Source organism: Canis lupus, chromosome 7 (assembly GCF_003254725.2).
Source record: "Canis lupus dingo isolate Sandy chromosome 7, ASM325472v2, whole genome shotgun sequence".
NCBI classification, from domain to species: Eukaryota; Metazoa; Chordata; class Mammalia; order Carnivora; family Canidae; genus Canis; species Canis lupus.
Genome location: NC_064249.1, coordinates 26187455 through 26209646, shown reverse-complemented (window position 1 = coordinate 26209646; position 22192 = coordinate 26187455). Strand labels below are relative to the sequence as shown.

Here is a 22192-nt window from a genome sequence, read left to right as displayed (position 1 = left end):
GCTTTCTTATCAAGAGCAAGTATATAAAAAATAAAATCCAGTCAGAATTTTGATTAGTTGGATTTCAGGGATTTTTCTTCTCCCCTATCAGAAAGGGAAAAGGACTGTAAAGAAGTTTTTATTCAAATACAGACTTACCCTGGATAAGGCACCCATGAGGATAGACTTCCCTTATAGTAGATGGTTGGAACGTAGGCATACAAGCATGGTCAGATTTGATATGAATAAAAAAAGTTATATGGGATCTAATGACAGTCTTCAACTTTTCTCCCTCAAAGAGAAATCAATAATATGGAAAAATAAATAAGTCTCTTTGTAAGCTTATGTTAAACAGCAGTAGATGCTGTGATTCCTTTTCTGAAATTTTCTCCAAGCTGAAGTATAGACTCAGATGCATGGAACCCATGTGCCAGGTGCCTGACCCAGGGAGAAAGGGTCAAGGAGGAAATGGGTAGTGTACTTGAGTACAACAGGCTCCAGTACTAATAACACTTACCTGCACTCACTCTATACTTTTCAAAAGCACCTGTCAGATCATAATAAAAGTAATTCAAATAAATATTCTGTATAGACTTTAAAAAGAAAATAGAACTATCTAAAGTCTGGGATTTCTGTGCAAAAGTTTCACTCTATGACAGAAACTTTTGAAATTTGTTGCCCCAGTTTATTTATTTTGCAAATTTGGTATTTTAAGTAAACTCCCAAATTCCAGAATCATTAGCTGATTTTAAACAAATAGCTCTTATTACTTGAGCTAGACTAGGGGTTGAGCCAATCCTAAAATCACATCTACACCAACCTGAAGTATCATTAGATGGGTCATTTTTTTTTTTCAGTGTAATGAAGGGAAACAGACCACTTCTGTTCTAGATTTAGTTAGTGTGACTGTCAAGTAAGGTCCTGATTCTATTTGTAGCTTATAAAATCTATAAGCTTATAAATCTATCATGGTTTTTGAGTCTCACTATATATATATGGGCAGGTATAATTGTCCTTACTGAAATAATAGTTTTTTTAAAATGACTTTAATTGTAAATATTGTAGAAATTAAGTGATGTTTGTTTAATGGAAGGAATGAAAGAAAAGCAGGAGGGAGAAAGAAAGAAAGGAAATATGAGTGGAGAGGTATATATTTGTTGATTTATAGTGCAAACAAATCTTCAGTTACTCAGTCTTAGAAATACCACCTTCCTGTTTGCTCAACATGGGTAAGAGAAGGGATTTTTCTTTTCCTTGGTCCCACTGATTTCTCCAATGGCAATTGAGTAAAATAAATTGGCCAGATGGGACATATTTTTGGTAGCAAAGTAAAATAATCTTGGAAAATCTTTGTAGAAATAGAAACAATGAAATGAGTTCAGAGACTTAGATATCCCATCAAAGTTTAAAGATTTGTCAATCTTTCAAAATTAAGCAACTTAATGTAGAAATGGTTTGGGCTCATATCCATTTTGGTGAAGGGTCACTTCCACAGCCTTAGCCGCTGGGGGAAATAGGATGTAGTCAAGACATTTTCTCTAAAACTGGAAGGTGAAATAGGTGATAGGATTAAGGAGTGCACTTGTGATGAACACTGAATGATTAAAATAAAAACTAAAAACAAAGAAAAATATTTATAAAAATTTTATTTAGGGGGATCCCTGGGTGGCACAGCGGTTTGGCGCCTGCCTTTGGCCTAGGGCGCGATCCTGGAGACCCGGGATCGAATCCCACGTTGGGTTCCCGGGGCATGGAGCCTGCTTCTCCCTCTGCCTATGTCTCTGCCTTTCTCTCTCTCTCTGTGTGACTATCATAAATAAATAAAAATTTTTAAAAAAATTTATTTAGGGACGCCTGGCTGGCTCAGTTGGGAGAGCATGCTATTCTTGATCTCCAGGTTGTGAGTTCAAGTCCCACGTTGGGTGTAGAGATTACTTAAATAAATATTTTGTAAAAATTAATCAAAGTCAGATTGGCAACAAAGTATTTCTAAATGGTTTCTGTTCTGCTTTAATAACACTCAACAGTAGAGAATCAGTCTCACAGCATAATATTGATGGGAATAAAAGAAGAGATTTTAAGGCCAAAAAATAAAAATAAAATAATAAGAAGGTTCTGTTTTTTATTCTGTTTTGCACTTGAGGAGTATATTACTGATGTGAAAGAATTGTTCACTTTTTTCTTGAAACTGGAGGATTCTTGATTCCTTCTATTTTTAGACCATATGTGTTTGGACAATACATAAAATGTTTTTTCAATGAAGTTTTTATCAAACTCCATAAAAGTAAGAGAGCTTAAGATGTAGTGGTCTCTGGCCCAGGCATATTATACTGTGGCAAAGTGCTCTGAGCACAAGGTTAACAGGTGCTGAATTCAAGAGACCATCTGTGTTTTAAAATGTATCAAGACACATTCCTTTCCACCAAGCCTGAGCCACATAACTGATGTGTTTTCTTGCTTCTTCCAAACAGAATGAGTCTTCATCCACCAAAAGCCCAAGCTGTACTCAAACATTCCCATAATGACATCTCAACAGGTTTGTGTTCTTTTAGAGCACTTGTGGTGGGGGACATACCACCCCCAGAGGAGCACGATGAAAAGTTTAATCCCTAAGATAGTTACTAAATTTTCTGAATAAGTTCCCTCTGTCTGCCCCTTTCTCTTTTCACATACTGCTTATGGCCTGTTTTAATTGCTCCCCGGCTGTCTCTTCAGGCTAGCTCCACCTGTCTCCTCTCCGGGCTCACTGACCTTTATGTATGCCACATTTCTTCCCAGGTCTTCTCCATAGCACACGGCTATACCCCATTCTTTCTAAAGACCCCCATAATTGACTTGCTGAAGAATTTTCATGGAAATGGGGCGCAAAGTGTGTAATTCCCTTTCAGGCAGTAAAGGTGGGAAAGGAACGCACCCCCACACCCCTGAAATGGCCTCACCAAAGCCCTGAACCTTCCACCCCACAGTTTTTTAAACCACCTGCCTTCTCTTGGCAGCTGCCCTGCACTATTCTTATGTGCACTTGCTACTAATAGACAAAAGGATAGCATCTTCAGCAAGAGCTTCAGCATTGACCTGTGTCTCATCTTTTAGAGACATCAACACTGGGCTGGTGAAGGTGGGTGTGGATCCTGGGGGGATACTCTGGGTTTAGTGCAGTAGACGCTGTCATGTAAGTTTATCCACCTTCTTATTCGCTCCCATATTAACTGAAGCTGCCTCCAACTTTTCTCTCATGTGATTTACACAGTAAGTTAAATCCAAATCACTTTCTTTGCTTTGTACAAATGGAAAAGTCTAATCTCCGTCTGCAGGGGAGCTAGAGCCAGAAGTGCCTGAGAAGGCATCCAGAGAGGAAATTTAAGATAAAGAGATTTCTTGAAGGGATGCTAAAAGTGGTGACCAGAGACTTAGGTAAACAGTTGAGGTTTGGAGATATTCACATTGGTGGAGTGAAAGACTGCCAGTCTCAGGGAATCCCTTCTTGGGTATCTGGAAATAATGGCTCTCATTTAGCCAAAGTGAACTAAAGAGCCAAGAGCTAAGAGCATCCACCCAAGAAAATCTCCCCCTCTGCTTGTTCACTCTTCTGTGACCACCTCATTCTCTTGAAGCCAAGAGAACGTAGGGTGACAGGCATGTGCAATTGGTTCTCTTTTCCAGTTGCATACTCATTCTGAGTTTTCTTTGAACCTGGATTTTTTCAGGCCTACCTCACAAAGAAGTAGAACACACATACATGCACACTCTTACATGCCCTTCCCTCAGCAAGAGTGTTTATTTTGTGATTCTACAGGGCAATGCGATAAGATGTCTTTCATCAATTTATTAACCATGGGAGTGTATTTCAATTACCAATATAAGAGCTAGACTTTGTGTACAGAGGTCAGCACATTATGTTCTTGGACATAATATGACTCTTTCCCATAGAGTTCATCCAAGAACAGCAATCTTGGAGGTAGGACTTGGGGGAGAGTGCTTATGGAGCTAAAGCTTGGCAGATCTACTATCGATTTCAGCTGTGACGTTTCTGAGATTTGCTTCATTCTGCGTGTACCCTCTAAGGTTATTGTAAAAGCACTAGCCTAGAGGCAAGGAGACCTAGGTTCAGATCCTAGTCTTGCTGTACAGGACTGGCCAAATTGTTTAAACTGTCTGGGCCTCTGGGTTCCCACCTATAAAACCAAAGAAGCATTCTGCTGTCCCACTTCCCCCTCCCCCGCCCCTGAAACCCAGACACTTAGTACAGGCAGCCTTCACCTTTGATCAGACCAGAAAAACTGCTGATGCTGTCCTGGCCCTACTGGTTTATACAAATTAGACATGTCCCTGCTGCAGCACTTGCTTATTGCTGAAGCTGCCACCCACCTGTGCTGCCTTGCCTGTGGACAAACTACAAATACCAAATGGCTGACTCATTCTAGTGAATATTACTGCCAATCATTGTCTACCCCTTCTTCTTAATCACAACAGTGACTTCCAGTGTGTTTCTGGATTCAGCTAACCTTGGTATATTATCAATAATTATTGGTAAGAAGTAAGTAAATAGAAAGAGCCTATCTCCATAACTGATGGGGATTTCTTCTGGATTCATTTATCTTGACTCTGGCTTTGAGTCCAGAGTTCTATGATGTGTAGGGCTCCTGTGGTCAATAAACATCAGTAGAGATGTGAACAGCCTGCCTTGGCCTACTACCTGGGAGAGTGGTGTGACAAGATTCAAAGACACTGGGCTAGGATTAAGGAGATCAGGGTTCTGGTCCCCAGTCCATCAGTACCTATCACCCTGGACCTTGTTTCCTCTTCATTATAGTGATGAGACTGAACCAGATCCTTGGTCTGGGGTCGTGTGATATCTCTTAGCTCTCATTCAGCTCAAATGAGGAGCTTTTCCAGAGAATTCAGGACTCCAATTCCCTTCTATTTAGTGACTTCCAATAGAAAGACGTTATCCTTCGAGCAATGTGTCTTCTGGAAAAGTTGGAATATTAACATTTTTGTAAATAAAATCACATTTGAAGAAAAGGTCAGAATAATGAGAATTTTAAGGAACCCTAATTTAAATTATTTCATAAAATAAAGGTTCCTTTTGAAATACAAATACTATTGTAGACTTTTTGTAAGGATCATAGTTTTTTTTTTTTTTAAGATAGAACCATATATGTGTCCCTGAAAAATATTCCAAGAATTTAATCCTCTTTTCCCTTTGACTCACATTATCAAATACATTTTATATTCAGTTTTTATTTAATTGGCAATGACTCCTAATACTTGAGTTTTGTTTCTGGGTACTCTCTTCTGACCTCTTTGATAAGATTTGTAGAAGCTTAAATCTTGGCAGAATAAGATGGTTCTATTAAAAGGAATTCTTATGTGAATTTTGAATCTGTTCTATAAGGGTGAAAAAAAGTATTTGGTGACCTTTATATATTTTGAGTTGCTTTAAAAATAGACTCTAAGACGCCCTTGCATTTCCTTCTTACACTGCCCTCCAGAGAGCATTCACTACAGACTGCCCATTCTGGGCCCCAGGACAGCTGTCTTCAATGAACTGCTGGCAGATACCTATGCAACTCTGCAGGAGACACAACTCTCTTCCTTGCCCAGAAAGGAGCCAATGGGCAAGACAGTGAGGCAATGAGTGGTTGGAGCTCATCACCTTCCAGACTCACAAAGAGAAAACAAGTTAACCAATCCAGTTTCTGGCATGTTAGCCTAATTTCCTCCTGTCACCACAAAGGTGACTCACTTTTACCTTCCTGAGAGTGCTAGAATTCTAGCTCTTGCCACTGTCTTCTCACTCAATTTTCCTAAAGACAAGTGGTTTAATTTCCATGATTATAAAGGTTTACTGATTAAAATGGAACATTTTGAGTATCATTAATTTTATTTTTTTTTAAGATTCTTAATTGTGTCATAATAGACAACATCCTTTGTTTCTAAGCCTTGAATTTTCCATGCAAATTATTTCGGCTCTTCAGGGCAGGGGGCTGGAAGTGGCTCCCTTAGGTCTCTCATGAATTCAATCTATTATGAATACAGGAGAGAAATGGAAGTCACCTTCCTGTCAATATCTCTGTTAGTTAACTGGTAGGTGACAGAGGATACTGTGATGCAATGGGAAAATGGCAAGTGATTAGGGATTGCAACCCTTGAGGACAGGAACTGTGCCTTGTCTAGCTCCCCACCCCCTATTTAGTGCCCTGTATATTATCAGATATTCATCTAATCTTTGCTCATTCATATCTAAATCACATGCTTGTATTTTGTTATTTGATTACTTTCATTTGAGAAGGTGTACCTTCAGCTTTGTTGTGGTCCATGTGGCAGCAGTGTGAGGGAGACAGAGGAAAACTCTAGGATTTCAAATATATTTACAGGCACAAATGCTCAATACCCAGCTTCAGGAGGGCTCATATCAAAAAGGTCCCTTCCATGGATGCAATGGCCTTGTGGAATCCGAAGACCCTGGCTAAATGGACACTGGAACCCACATGTGAGAACCAACCTCTGTACTGACTGTATTTGAAGAATGGGCTTCAGGAATCTTTAGCAGATGGCCTGGTGCCTAAATTGACCTCATTTCTTATACACACACACACACACACACACATTTAAAAACAACCCCCCAAACCAGAAAAACTCGCTCGATTGCCCTATATTTATCGTAGGTTATGATTCTTGGTTTCAGTTCAGTTAGAGTTCAATAACTCCAAAAATAGTATGTGCTTCCTCTCGGGGCATGCATATATTATGATCCTGCTTCATGACTATTGCCATAGGACAGACAAATCATGAATAAAAATGTTTTTTCTTATTTTTTGTTTTGCAAATTAATGTAGCCAGGAAAAGGATTTGGGGTACCTAGACCCCTGAATCAGGGAGAGATACATGCCCTAAGCACAATTAGTTGGAGCTTTTGAGGTAATCTGAATATCATATACCCAGTCAGATAGAATGCTTCCTAAATCACAAAAAGTCCTCACCTGGAGTACAAGGGTATTTCTAAAATTTCATCAAAAAGAATAACATTCTGGTGTTTGCCAATGTGGCTGAGTATGGTGACTGACAATGATGGTCTGTATCAGTGGTTCTTAAACTTTTCATCTTAGAAAACTTTTTTTACATTCTTAAAGACTGAGAGCCCTAAAGATCTTTTTTAAATTTTTTTAATTTTTTGAGATAGAGAGAAGAGGGGACATTGGCAGAGGTGGGGGTGGGGAGTGAGAGGCAAAAGGAGAAGCCAAGAGGATCTTAAGCAGGCTCCATGTTCAATGTGGAGCCCTGAGGCAGGGCTCAATCTCATGATCCTGAGATCATGACCTGAGCTGAAATCAAGAGTTGGACGCTTAATTGATTGAGCCACCCAGGTGCCTCCCTAAAGATATTTTTAAAATATGGATTGTATCTACTGTTATTTATTACATTAGAAATTAAAATGGAGAAAATGTTAAACACAGCAATACCCAAGCACACCCTTCGGTAGCTGTCAAAGAGATGACATTATAACATGTTATATAACCTCTGGAAACTCCACTGTAGCTTTGGGAAAGAAGGAAAGTAACAAGTACAATAACATCTTAGTATTATTATGAAAATAATTTTGACCTCACAGACACCCCAAAAAGGATTTCAGAAACCCCCCAGGGGTCCCCAGACTATACTTTGAGAACTTCTGATGCACATGATATACCCTCCCATCCTTGGCCTTGCCAGGAAAGGGCTGCCAGGATGTTTAAATTCACTCACCCAAGTACTCTGGTCTCTTGGCGGAGATCTTCGAAAGAAGGCAGTAGCAGGTTTTCCAAGTGCAGTTATATTAACTTTCAGCATCCTTTGTCTCCTTTTGCTCACATTGTTTACTTAACAACCTTAATTTGGTTTCTCAAATAGTGCCCTGGTGAAAATAGAGTGAGTTGACTGGTTGGCACAAGAACTCTCATTCCCTCCGGACTCTCCATTCTCTATATGGATGCTTGTTAGTTTATTTGCTCTTGGTTGGTATGAACTCATTTCCCAGAATCTGAGGTGTAAACCTGGACTCGTTGTGACCTTGGCATACCAGTGACGTCCCATCAGCAGCTTTGTTGAACAGTTAGCTAGCTGGCGAATTTCCTTTTTACTTTACTCCTTGCTTAACCACATCCTGGAGAGTAGTGGCACTGAGGGTGAATGGCCAAGGTTAGGAAGTCCAGCCATTGACAGCCTACTCCACATGGCCAAGCCCATGCCACCATTTCAATATAAACTTGCAAAGAAATCTATGTGGATGCTGCCTGATTTTTTTTCACCATTAGTAATGTAAGTAAGAAATCATCTTAAGCACACCAAATTTCATTTTTCTTTGTGCTATAGGGTCAAATGGTTGACTCTGCCATCATATTGATGCAGGCTTTTTCTTCTTTCTTTTTTCTTTTTTTTTTTTTTAAGATTTTATTCATTTATTCATGAGAGACACAGAGAGAGAGGCAGAGAGACACAGGCAGAGGGAGAAGCAGGCTCCATGCTGGGAGCCCGACGTGGGACCCGATTCCGGGTCTCCAGCATCAGGCCCTGGGCTGAAGGTGGCGCTAAACCGCTGAGCCACCCAGGCTGCCCATGCAGACTTTTTTCTGTGCTGATTTGGATCCTTGGAGGTAATAATGTGGACTTGTCACTTATTACTTTACCTACTGTGCGTTCCTAAGCTTCATCCAAAAACCTCTCATAAATGGGCCCAGACAATCTCTTCACTATAAAAAGCTGCTCATAATGTTATTCCCAGGTCAAAATCATGTAGAGTTCAGATTAATTTTTTTTAATGAATAACCTTAGGTAGATTTTTTTTTAATTTAAAGCTAATGCTTGGTTTTGCTGTTTTAAAAATAACTCTTGTTAAAATAAAAATCTGCAAACTACTCTCTATCCTTCATCTTAACAGGGAACTTAAAAACCAGTGAATCAGAACAATTTCTTTCCTGTCAAAATGGAGAAAAATGTTATGTTGAGGAAAATCCATGCTAGATCTTTTAAAAAGAAATCAGGCATATATCAAGTCCATTGTCACTTCCAGTCCCCAGTTTAACCTTGGGAAGTCCTATAGGCCTTTACTGTCATGTGCTCTGTTCAGGGGTACTTATCTTCTTCCTGGCCCTTGACAGTCAAAGCTCATGGTAATACACATCAGAGCCACTCAGCTTCTTGCATAACCAAGAACCGAGAACCAAGAACTCCAAATAGTAGACATAGAACAGAGTTGGCAAGAGCCCCTGAGTGGCTCAGGGGTTGAGCGTCCGCCTTTGGCTCAGGTTGTGATTCGGGGTCTCAGGATTGAGTCCCACATCAGGTTCCCCACAGGGAGCCTGCCTCTCCCTCTGCCTGTGTCTCTGCCTATCTCTCTCTGTGTCTCTCATAAATAAGTAAATAAAATGTTAAAAAAGAAAAAAAACAAAGTTGGCAGAACTGCATTTTCCCCTCCTAAGAAAAGCTCTATTTGGAATGTCTTGTTTGGGTGTAGTTACTCAGGTTGAAGGTGGTCTTAGGGGTGAGGAGGGTATCACCCAATAGAATATAGAAAATTTCCAGAATATAGAAGAAAAGGAGGAAGCACAGAATTTGTTTCTAATATTAATAAACCTGTAAACTAAAGCCTTAACCAAGAGGTGTTATCAAGATAGAGAATTTAGAAATGGATAAAATTTAACCTCTAGAGAAAACAGGATGATTAATCTTGTTTTAACCATGTCTCCCTCAAGCCACCCTTAATTTACCACTTTATTTAAATTACAGTCTCTGTTTCATATGTGTAATTCTTATCTCTCTAGAAAAGGGCATAGCTTAATGAGGACGAGAACGGTATCTCATGTTGACAGCATATCTCCACAGGAGCTACCCAGATGCATAATTGAAAGATATTTAGAAGAAAAGTCCATTCCTAGGTTGATAAGCAATATGAGAAAGTAGGAGCTGAATTCCCTCGATGACCGGCAAGGAAGGTAAAAAGGGTTTAGGTATTAGGAACTTATTTCAACTGGAGAAATAACACATCTAGACATAAATGAAAGGCCAATATGTAATTAAGCTTGAGTTACTCTCTGCTATAAATCCCCAGTGATATCAGCAATACGATTTTCCGTAGCACCAACTGCCCAGCTCTCTGGACAGGGACAATGATGCAATTGTGTGACCTTGTCGGTGAAGTTGGTCGGAGGAAAAATAGCCATATTTACTCTCACAGAATGTTATCTCCCCCTTGCAAAGTCTTTGGCGAGGCATTTCACTGCCTGGCCAGTAAAGTGCAGAATAGTGAAATTAGGCATTGGTAGATGTTTGCTCTTTCGAGGAATACTTGTTCCTAACCCCTTGGGATTGTCTTTCATGCCTTCCTGTGTAGCAGAGAGCATCCTACAGGTCACATAGCCAAAGAATCAGGAAACCCTTGTTTCCTAGACTCTCACATTGAAAAAATTGGGTAAAGAGTAAAGTGTGCATGAAACAATGAGGTATTGGTTAACATTGGTTGGCTCTGAGGAGTAGAATTGAATGGCTGGAGGACAGAAATTGGCAGAGGGAGAGGATATTTCATAGTATTTCCTTGTCTATTCTTTGAATTTTAAACCACGGGAATGTTTTGCTGACTCAAAAACGAAACAAGATCAAACAAACAAATAAAAACTTTAAAAAGTTACTGGAAAAAAAAGTCACGGTTGGGCGTGGGGGGCTATCTAGCTTTGGGATCGTAAGCCTAATAAACTATCAACATAATGCTTTATCTTCATGATCACGGACAACACAGTCCTTGAATATGGCAAAGTCCGGACAAGCATCTAGTGGAAAGATAAATTTTATCTCTGGCCCTTGAAAATTTTGCTTTTGAAATGCTACTGGCAAATAGAAACACATGCTCCAGCTTAGGTAGCATTTTAAACTTTCAAGGCAGTTTGACTTGTTTTTCCCCTTTCTTTGTCTCAAATTTACAATCATTCTCTTAGAATGAAAGGAGAGCAATCAATGGTGCACACACCGCTTTCCATGTAACAAATGCAGTCCTTCCCTGGCATCTTTACAAAATTTCTTTATTTTATTGTAACAAATGTATCTGGTTCTTTTTTATGATGCTGCCTACACAGGGCTAGTCCCTCTTGCACAAAACCCTTGAAATATTGGATGGCATCATCCATGTTGCTCATAGGACTTATGATCCCCAGGCTGTTGGGCCAATATGACATGGCCCAGTCACCCTCTCTAAACCCACCCCAGTGCCACTCAAAAGAAGGCACCTAGAGTGAAATCTGAAACTTCAGATGCACCCTGGCCAGATGCATCTGTAGAACTCTCAGCCTCCTGAGTTCTGAAGTACCTGCATTAGAAATGCAGACTGATAAGAAATTCGTTTTTCTGGCAGCTGTGTCTCCTCGTTCTCCCACATTGACTTGCCACCAACTAAAGATTTTTGGTTGGGCAACCTGGGTGGCTCAGCGGTCTAGTGCCGCCCTCAGCCCAGGGCGTGATCCTGGAGACCCAGGAGATCGAGTCCCACGTCAGGCTCCCTGCATGGAGCCTGCTTCTCCCTCTGCCTGTGTCTTTGCCTCCCTCCTCTCCCTCTCTCTGTGTGTGTCTCTCATGAATAAATAAATAAATAAAATATTTTTAATAATAAATAAGTAAATAAAAAATAAAAACCACCCCCTTCACATTGTTTCAACTGCTGCTATCAAGGAAAGTTCAATTACTGAATAATTATTAATTTTTCTTTTTTCATCAAATTTATATGTAACTAAATATTAGGACTTCTGACAAGCATGGGATAACATTCTTATGGTATTGGGCTGATGCAATTTCAGAGACAAACCCAGAATTGTGATGTTTTGTAATTGTGTAATTTTGGTCAAATTACTTAACCTCTGTGAGTCTGGGTTTCCTGTGCTGTATAATGAGGATAAATGTATCTGTCTCAGTAAGAGCAGCACATGTACTAAAATTGGAAGGAGGAGAGAAGATTAGCCTGGCCCCTGCATGAGAATGGCATGCAAATTCCTGAAGTGTTCCATATTTGTTAAGCTAAGCTCATATGTATATTTATTAAAAATTGCAAAAAATGTCCCTGCATAAGAGTTTTCTAATTTATATTACCATTACTAATGTATGCAAGTGCCTGTTGCCCTCAGCCTCAACAATGACTGCAATAATTTTTACTTTTAAATAATTTTTAGAGATGAAAAATATCTCTGTAAATTGAAATTTGTATCTCTAATTATGAGATTGCACTTGTTTTTATATATTTAAGGGCCATTCATTACATTTTTTTATTGTTTGGCTTTTAAACCTATTTTGTTATCATGACCCATTAATTTGTAAAGAATAAGATATTTAATTATCCAAATGGCAAAAAAAAAAAAATCTTAAATGATACAACTGCACTAAAGATTTCCACCTAGTCTCTGACCATGGGATCAAACACATGTTTTCATTTAACATTTGGAAATCTGATAACATACCATTTATAAAACCCAGACTGGATGCTAGTAGAGGGGGTAATTGGATGAGCTTCTACTGTGTTCCCTACCACACGCTCAACACAGTGAGTCCATATTTCATCTTTACAATAAACCTTCAAAATGGGTAGGGTTGTTATCTCCAAATATAAGTGAGGAAAGTTGATCTCACAAAGGCTAAATAACTTACATAGAACACACTTTGGAATTGAACTTGGGTCTTTCTGAGCACACAATTGGAACTTGAACTTGAGTCTTTCTGAGCACATAGCTAACTGAAGCACCTTCCACTATCCTATCTCTCCTCTGATTGTGGCATTTCTGTCCATTTCTTGGTCAACATAACATCTAAGATTTCCAATCAACCAATCACCTCAACCTTGTTAAAGGTTATATTCAAAATAGCAGTTCTCTTCACAGAGTTCTCCGTCATCTGACGGATGAAACTGGCTGCGAGTCAAACAAAATGAAGCCTCACCTTGTTGGGTTTTCCCAGGATGGGAAATGACATGCACTTGCTCCAGGCAGAGGCCTCTCTTCTCTCAGCCTGTAGGTTATTGGAATGTGTCATGTTTTTGGAATGATAGTGCAGGGAGGAGCCAGAGGAGGCAGGTCCTGGCATGAAGCTTGCCCACCAGTTTAGATGAAGTTTAAGAAGTGGGTGGTAAATGGGTAGGAAAGCAGACTAGTCCCAAGAGTGTGGCAAAGTCAGTGAACAAATCTTACACCTGTCAGCTCTAGTTTGGTCAGGATTGGAGCCCTAACAAAGTAGAGGAGTGCAGCAGTAGAGAGAGAGGTAAAGATGTGTGTGTGGAGAGGGAAGGAGGTACTTGGAAATGTCAACAGCTGGAATTCATTATTGGAAGTCTGATATTGATGGTAAAGCCCAGTCACTGCATAAGATGCAAGGGGCTGCCTGAGGAAGGGAGTCTGGCCAGAGCAAAACCGGGAAGCCGAGGGATTCTCAGTGAAGCCATATCATGATCTCTGGGGGTAGGGAGGTTAGAAATGCATTCAATACTGAAATATTTTTCATATATACATGCATTTACTTTTTTAAGTTTTTATTCATTGAGAGAGGGGTGGAGGGGCAGAAGGAGAAGAAGAAAGAGAAGCAGACTCTTAGTTGAGCAGGGAGCCTGATGTGTGGCTTGATCCCAGGACCCTGGTATCATGACCTGAGCCGAAGGCAGACACTTACCTGACTGAGCCACCCAGGCATCCCTACACATGCATTTAAAATAAAATATGCAGAAATTCCCTGGTAGCTCAGTGCGCTCAGTGGTTTAGCAACTGCCTTTGGCCCAGGGCATGATCCTGGAGTCCTGGGATCGAGTCCCACATCAGGTTCCCTGCTTCTCCCTCTGCCTCTCTCTCTCTATCTCTCATGAATAAATAAATAAAATCTTTAAAAAAATAAATAAAATAAAATATGCTTGTGTTCATAATAGAAAATAATAAGTCTGAACAAAGTCTTTTTAGCTGGTGAGGATATATAGAAATTGAACTCGAGTTAAAAACTATTATCTTTTGCATAGTAGTGATTATCACAGGGGCTATGAAATTTTTATGTTAAACAAAGAGGGGATCAGTTTCAATATTGAGAAATCCTTGGAAAGCAAGAGAAAAACAGAAGGAGTCCAATTCTGAAACAGGTCTCTTTGCCTCCTAGGGCCATGAGTGAGCTTAGAGCTTCTCTCCATTGGTTTACTTTGATTCAATAAATATTCGCTGAAAATGTATAAAACAACAAGCACCATATTGGGTGCTGTGGATACAACAATGAATATAATCGTTCAGAAACTTGTGATCTAATTGGGCAATAGAGGTAGGCTAACAGATAATCACAGTGAAATGTTAGAAACACTATGATAGAGGTATGCACAGGATAGTTGGAGGGATCTCTAGCCTGGGCTAGAGGTTTTCCTAGAAGAATTGTTCATAAGCTGATTTTAAAGAGCAGTTGGTACTGGATCTAATGAAAATGGGTAGCCTGTAAGGGGTGGTGGACCATGGAGGTTACAAGCTTGGTCTCTGTACTTATGTTGGCTGTACTTAAGTGCCCTTAGGATGGCACTTCCATCTTGATTCAAGATGGTACCAGGGTACAAGGATGTACAAGATGGTACATCCATCAAGATTTTACTAGGCTACCTACCACATAGGGTTGTTGTAAGGATTAAGTAGGGCAATTACGTATCACACCTTAGCACAGAGCTCATAATAAATATAAATTATTAGTTAATTTTAAATATAGTATGATCTGATGGATCTGAAACTGTGGAGTGCTTTTAGTTCAGGTTCTTTCTATGCTTAGAAATTCCCTTCCAAGCTAGTCTAAGGTTTTTTTGTGCCTTTACTTGTAGAATATTACATGAGTCAATGGGGTAATTTATTAAGGAACTGACAATTAAGTTAGAAATGTAGCAGTGCTGGTTTTCAAAGGAGTTAATATTTAACAAGAAGGTATCTCAGGCCAATCTAATATCTGCATTCATTCATTCATTCATTCATTCAATATTAGAGTTCCTATTATGTACTAGGCACTATGCTTTATGGAAACCTTACAAAGATGATTTATAGATAAATACTTTTCTGTTGGAACTCATAGTCTCATGAGAGAGACAGACATACGACCAAAGCATTACAACACCATATGATAAATGTGATCAGAAAGGCACGTACAAAATACCAGCTATGACATTACTTGGCTGTGCAATCCTTACTCAGTAGGCTGGAGAAAAGCATGATTAGAACTGGGTCTGAGGGAAAAAAAGCTGAGGGAAAGGAGGAAATACCAGTTGGAAAGAGACCAGGTAGAGGGTTTTGCAATAATCCAGACAAGGTTTGTAAATCTTGTTACCTTCTAGCAGACTATATGGTCAGACCCTATGAGGAGAGACCTGGACTGGAGGCTTATTTCTAAGAATAAGCAGTCTGAAGTCCAGTATTTGAAGCTACAGATATCAATGAGATAAGTCAAGAAGATAGTTCTGTACTGTAGTGTGTAAAGAGAGGGATCCAAGGGGGCAGGCTTGGACAATGTCAGAGGATAAGGAAGAGGAGTTTTCTAATTAAACTGAGAAGAAACCAGGAGAAGTATCCCAGAAACCAAGAGCAGAATTTTAGGAAATAGGATGTTACCAATGGGGTTGAATACCACAGAGAAGTCAAACAGGAAAGTAGTGAAAAGAAGTTACCAGATACAATTAAGATGTCAGAGGTAAGAATGTCAGAGTACTAGGGGTTCAAAAAGAATTGGGATTGCAGTGAGTTGAAGAAAGAAGGAAGTTTGGTCATGAGGAGCAGAGACAAGGATGAAGAAAAGAGACCTCTAATGAGAGAAAGGAGCCTGGTAAAGAAAGCCAAGCCTATGGGCACCTAAGCATTCCCCTGAAGAGAAGCCTGCTCTCCAGATCAGAGCACTCCAGTGTCCTTCCATCTGCCTGCTCTAATCACACATCAGTTCCTCTCCTTCCTGACCCACTTGGCTTCACATTTTGGCTCCTACTTCTAGTGTCTCTGTACCTCTGCCTGTTTGCTTTGGGCTTGGTAACCAGGCCTCCTCAGCAGTGTGAACTCAAGCCTAAGCCCCCAGAACACCACTGGCAGTGCTAACAGTGACACATCATCACCTATGCATTCATCACACATATATTTGTTAAACCCCTAGTATGAGTCAGGCACTATTCTTAACATTGGAAGACGCTGATGTAGAAGAAAATCAAAGTTCTTGATCTTACTGGAATTTACATATAGTAGGGGAGATAAGGAATTAAGAAATGATGGGTAAGAGTCCCCAGAAAACTTCCCTTCAGAAAAGAACTTGAGTCTACACACACTGACCCATATGTAGTTCAGTGTAAACTCTTAGAGCCATTTTCCTAGCTGGTCTTGGGCCTTTGATGTGCCACCTAGGGTATAAGGTCTCACTGGTGTCATACCATGTCCTCAGGCATTCAGACCCCAAATGGTAGCCAGTAATCACAGTACTCTATCAGTCAAGTCACATTCTGATTCTTTTCTAACAGATTGTAAATGATCAACTAGTCTCTTCATGTGGTCCCATGGCCCTTTTCAGTGGCTTTCTCCCTCGATGCCACCTTAATCCCACATACCCACCTTATATTTTATTCCCAAAGTGCTAGGCTTTCTAATTAGTTACTAGATGTTACTCAATCAAGGATGCTATCAAATAAAAATGTGCCATTATTATATATACTAATTAAGAAAAAATACCCAAGATGAGGAATCTAATGGGAGACCCCCTACATAAAGCTGAGATACCAAAGGGCTATACATTCACTACAGAACAAGAAATGAACTCACCACACAGGGAGAGACAGCAAAAAATCTTGCATGTTTCCATCTTGGCAGTGGTGAAGAAAGGATGAGAAACACCTCATCCAAGGAGTTAAACTACAAGCTGGGACTCATACAAGTGGTCAAAGTTTACATGACTAGAGTGGCCCAAATATTCTCAATCTGAGAATTTAATTTGAAGTGATATCAGGATGACTCCAGAAGCAAAAGTAAATCTAAATCTTTAGAACCAAAGTTCACAATGCCCATGTAATGGCCCTCTGAACCCTAGCAATAGTCAAATTTTGTATTTCTAATGCAACCCAAAGATACCAGGCATCTGGTAGACTTCATTGCATAGGGATTTGGCCTATGGTCTCTTTCTTGTGAGTTTAATTTATAAAGATAATATTTTATATATTGTGACCACTTCAAAATTACAGATAGAGGAGCATCTAGATGGCTCATTGGTTAAACATTTGGCTCTTGATTTTGGTTCAGGTCATGATCTCAGGTCATGAGCTCAAGCCCTGCATCATCTCCATAGTTAGCCAAAAGTCTGCTTCTTCCTCTCCTTCCATCTCTGCCCCTCTCCCTGCTGGCATTCTCTCTTTCTCTCTCTCTCAAATAATTAAAAAAAAAAGTCTTAAAAAATTATATATGGAGAAGTTAGGGGCACCTGAGTGGCTCAGTCAGTTAAATGTTTGCCTTCAGTTCAGGTCATGATCTTGGGGTCCTGAGATCGAGCCTTGTGGGGCACCTGTGCTCAGTGGGGGGTCTGCTTATCCCTCTCCTTCTGTCTCTCTCCCGCTCATGCTCTCTCTCTCTCATAAATAAATAAATACATACATACATACATACATACATACAAACTTTATAGATGGAGAAATTAGGGTTTATATAGCACATTAACCATGGCACTGAGATACTATTTAGTGTTCCACAAAGTCATTTTTTCCCCTGAAAGATCAGAACCTGTCTGTGTCTGGCATCTTGAGCTCTTTCTGAAATGAGAGAGGGCTACATGGGATCATCCTGGCACCTACAGGTATGAGTATAAGCTGCTGGGGCCAGGAGTCTGAATTATTGACACAACTTCCCTAGAGACTAATTCTGGGCTCCACATAGAAGTTTTGGATTCTGGCAAAGGTTTAGAAGAGGAACCATAAAAGCTATTGTAAAACATAAACTAGGTGGAAAGGGTGAAATTCTAAGTTTTCCTCCTAGAAGGAACCCCAGAGACCATCTAGACCAATTCTTTGGACCATCTGGCAGGGCTCCTATCTCATTAGACATTGCGTAGCTCAACTTTTTGTGTGACTCAGATCTCTGTTCAAATGCTACGTCCTCAGAGAAGACCCTCTTGATTATATTATCTGTAGTAGCCTGCCTACAATCTAGGATGTTTAATCCTTTCTTCTGCTTCTCTTAGTCATAGCAATTATCACTATCCAATGCCATCTGAAATAATTAATTTTGAACTTGTTTTTTTTTCTGTCTTCTCCCATTAGAATATATGAACATTGTTCAATTTCATAAGCCCAGAGCCCAGCCCAAAATAGAAACTCAAAAATATTCATTGAATGACTGATCAGTGAATGAATCAATGAAGAAAATAAGGACAATGGCTGTAATTATTTCAATCTCAGAAAAATGAAATTCCATATCAGGTTTAAACTAGACTTTGAGGGATCCCTGGGTGGCGCAGCGGTTTGGCGCCTGCCTTTGGCCCAGGGCGCGATCCTGGAGATCCGGGATCGAATCCCACGTCAGGCTCCCGGTGCATGGAGCCTGCTTCTCCCTCTGCCTGTGTCTCTGCCTCTCTCTCTCTCACTGTGTGCATATCATGAATAAATAAAAATTTAAAAAAAAAATAAAATAAACTAGACTTTGAGTAATTTATTTTCATTTAAGATCTAGTTATAGCATTTATGTATCCTATTCTTTAGCATAGCCTTATACAAGACTCTCAGCAAATGGTCTGCCAGATGAAAGAATTCACATTATATGTCCCTTAATGATGAGGTGCTTTAATTCTCTGGAAAAGAAATTCTCTCTTATCACCAGGGAACAATGATATATGTGACACTATTGACCAAAAAAAAAAAAAAAAAAAGCTTGGGAAATACAAATAGATTTTAGATATGAAAAATTGAAAAAGATGAAAGAATTAAAGATTTAAAATAATAGTTGAAATATGATAAGTGGAAAATCATCAAGACAGAATGGAATGCAGGAGTACTTTTAAGGAAACAGCAGAGGTTCAAGATGTCATGGTCATCCATACTCTTCTGATCTCCTTTGTTAAAATTGCCTTCCAAGGGCTTTAAAACTAGGAGCACTTTATCCTTGGCTGGAGTGCCTGTGAATTGGCGCTTAGAATGAAGGATAAACCAAATGGCCTTCCCAACATTTTCAAGCCTTACGGTATTCTGAATTTGGACGCTGAAAAACTGCACATTCATCATTTCAGCAAACATTTATGTAAAGTGCCTGCTTAATTCCAGGGACTAATCAAGATCCTTTTGATTACAAGTGACAAAAACTCAATTTATACCTTAAGAAAAAAAAAATAGAAGCACACTTGAAGGATCCTGGATTTTCTCCCAGAGCAACCAAACCACAAGAAGTGCAGGGATGTAGCAGACCTCAGGAACCATTAAAGCCAGGAACTTAATACAGTGTGGATTCTCCATCTCTTTTTTCCTGGCTCTTTTGCCTTCTCCTGTTACAGACTATCTATTTCCATGTGGCAGAAAATCTGACTATGAACATCTTCCAATATTTACCTGTATAGCTTTCAACCACTATAGTTCCAAGCCCCAAAATCCAGGACCAGGCACCTGGCCCAACTTGGAAAGGAATCGTATCATCAAGCAATCAGTTATGACCAACTCCATATAAATGAAGGGGTAGGGAAAGAGAGGCACAATTTTCAAGGATAGTGGGTGGGGCTGAGCAGGCAACACTATACATGCTCATTATGTCCTGGCTCTGTATTAAACACTGGTTAGCCACTGGTGAGATGAAGATGACTAAACCTTAATACCTGTAAAAGTTGGTGTCATCAACTGCTGCATAACACAAAAATGCTGTCAGTGATCTCCTCAGAGTCTGAATGAAGTGCTGCATCTGGGAGCAGCTGAAACTGACATCTCTTTGACAAGGCCGCCCCCCTTTTCTTTGTAAAAGGCACATGCTGTCTTCAGAGTTCAGAATGTTGACCTGTCACTTACAGTTAGTGACAGGGAGCCAAAGGCAATAGTTGAGGAACTGGTTTGTCAACTCTTGGGAAAAGAGGTCAATAAGATAGTACTGGGGATGGTCAGGATGAAGTAGGAAATAAGCAGAGTAGACGGACAAAGGAGAGAAAGAAGAGAAAGAATAGGAGAAGGTGTTGTTAGTGGAGTTAATAAAAAATTAATGCAAACTGAATTTGAAACCCCCTTCCTCACAGCTCTCCATGTCTTCCTCCATTTGGGAATGAGAAAAATGGACTCTCCCAAAAAATTTTGAGAGGGTAAAGCTTTTGATCTTGGACTCTCTAATCACAGACTGTCCCTTCTGTTTTGAGGTTGTGTCTGCCCAGCATTTCCTCCAGAGAAGTACCTGGTGGGAGAGGGAGTGTGAGACTGAATGAGCTCTTCATGCCCCAGCTTTGTTTCCATGACAACTGTTCCTCAAGCATTGCATTTGGGCCCTTCTAACTTATACTTTCCCAAGGAGAAATTTGCATGTTTGGGAAAGGGATGGAGTTGGCTTATGGTCACATAGCTGGGCTTTTCAGAGATTTTCCAAAGGGCTGACATTTCTTTTAGAGATATTTCTGTGTACAATGCTTAAAGTAATATTCCTTCCTGATGACTTGAAATAAAAACTCGTCACTTTTCCCTTTAGAAAATGGCCACAGCCTATTGTGCCTGGCTGGCTCAGTCCAAGGTGCATGTGACTCTTGATCTCAGGGTTGTGAGTTCAAGTCCCACGTTGAGTGTAGAGAATACTAAAAAAATAAAAATTAAAATTAAGTAAATTTAAAAAAAAAGAAAAAAAAACGAAATGGCACCAGCCCAGTAACTCCCAGGTAGGGAGTTACTCCCAAATAACAGCATCACAGGCTAGAGTGTGCCTAGTCACTTGTTAGTCAAATGAGAAAGTTAAGTAATGAATTGGTAAGAACTGGTTCAGCCAGATGACCCATGTCGGGAACCATGTCTCTTCTCCCTGGACTAGAGTGGCTATCTAGAACTGGACCATTTCAGGGAAAGGAGTGTCTTACAATTTCCTACAAGTCAAAAATGCCTGTTGCAAGAGTCATGGATGAGATGGAGGTGTTCAGGGAGATGAAGATGATAAACACCCACATTGTAAAAGTACCAGTGACTGACTGACTCTGAGCAACTCCATTAGGCATGAAGAGGAAACCATACTTAGCATCTCTCTATAGCTCACCCGCATAGTGCCTGGCACAGAGCAGGTGCTTGTAAGTTTTGGTTGATGACAAAATAAAAGTAACATTTGATTATTTGAGAGCCTATTTCAGGAGCTATGCATAATCTGGGGCTTCCTAAAGGTGTAAGATTAGTCTTCTAGGAATGAAAGAAAGCTTTCTCTTTACTTTCTGACTATCCCTCATTTAACTCTGATTTGATTTTTCTTAATTTTGCTCCTTGTTAACTGAGAATTTGATTCCAAAAAAAAACTGGCTCCAAGTGAAATAATAGAGACAAGGAGGAGTAATTCATTCTGGGATCCAGAAACTGAGCATAGGATAGAGATTCCTGGGGATTCCCAGCAAAGCTCAGAATTAAAACAAAGGGAAATGTCTTGCAGAGTTATCTTCACTGAGAAGTCACATGATCACCACTAGGCCAAAACAGTCTAGTCAACATGAATTTCTCTGTGCATTCCTTCCAATTTGTAAACCCCCTAGACCTTTTATAATTGAAAACTGGGGTTTTTCAAAAAGCGAGACCTCTTGTGTATACATGGGAATTGTTGGGGTTTGCTGGCTTAAAATTGCAGAACAACAATAAAAAGATAAGCAATGAGAATTACATTCTGTTTGTGATTGAGAAACAACTACATGGGATATGTTTGTAGCTTAGTGGTTGAAAGCAGAGTCTCTGATGGTGGCCTGGCTGGGTTTGTACCCTGCCCTTACTGCTGCCATATGGCTTTGGACAAGCTGTTGTGAGAGATTGACATGCATTATATAAAAAAAAAAAATGTCCCAGATTTGCCTGGCACATCATAAGCAGTCAACAATCAACTAATCTTACTATTCTTATTTTAAAATGCTTTATAAGTCACAACTCTAATGAGGCCATTTTCCTGCTTAAAATAAGTCAATGGTTCCTTGTTATTCCCCTAGCTAAACTGCAAGTTCTTTAGCATATCTTACATCCCAGAACATTCCAAGGCTGGTCTCCACTTATTCA

The 22192-nt window shown here is 39.9% G+C and overlaps 1 protein-coding gene and 1 pseudogene across 11 annotated transcripts in view; both read left to right on the top strand.

The window, feature by feature from the left end:
- C7H1orf105 (chromosome 7 C1orf105 homolog) overlaps positions 1–22192 on the top strand; it is a 71660-nt gene that overhangs the window by 30586 nt on the left and 18882 nt on the right. For 8 of the 11 annotated variants that reach the window (XM_035719339.2, XM_025430322.3, XM_025430330.3 and 5 more), the window contains 3 exons: positions 2451–2515; positions 2976–3097; positions 5475–5845. In XM_035719339.2, the coding sequence (XP_035575232.1) occupies positions 2451–2515; positions 2976–3097; positions 5475–5612 (325 nt within the window). In that variant the 3' untranslated portion in view covers positions 5613–5845. Of the gene's footprint in view, positions 1–2450; positions 2516–2975; positions 3098–5474; positions 5846–22192 lie in introns of those variants that run through there. The other 3 variants (XM_049112296.1, XM_025430324.3, XM_049112297.1) reach the window with 3 other exon arrangements.
- Positions 11915–12014, top strand: LOC112648965 (U6 spliceosomal RNA; annotated as a pseudogene).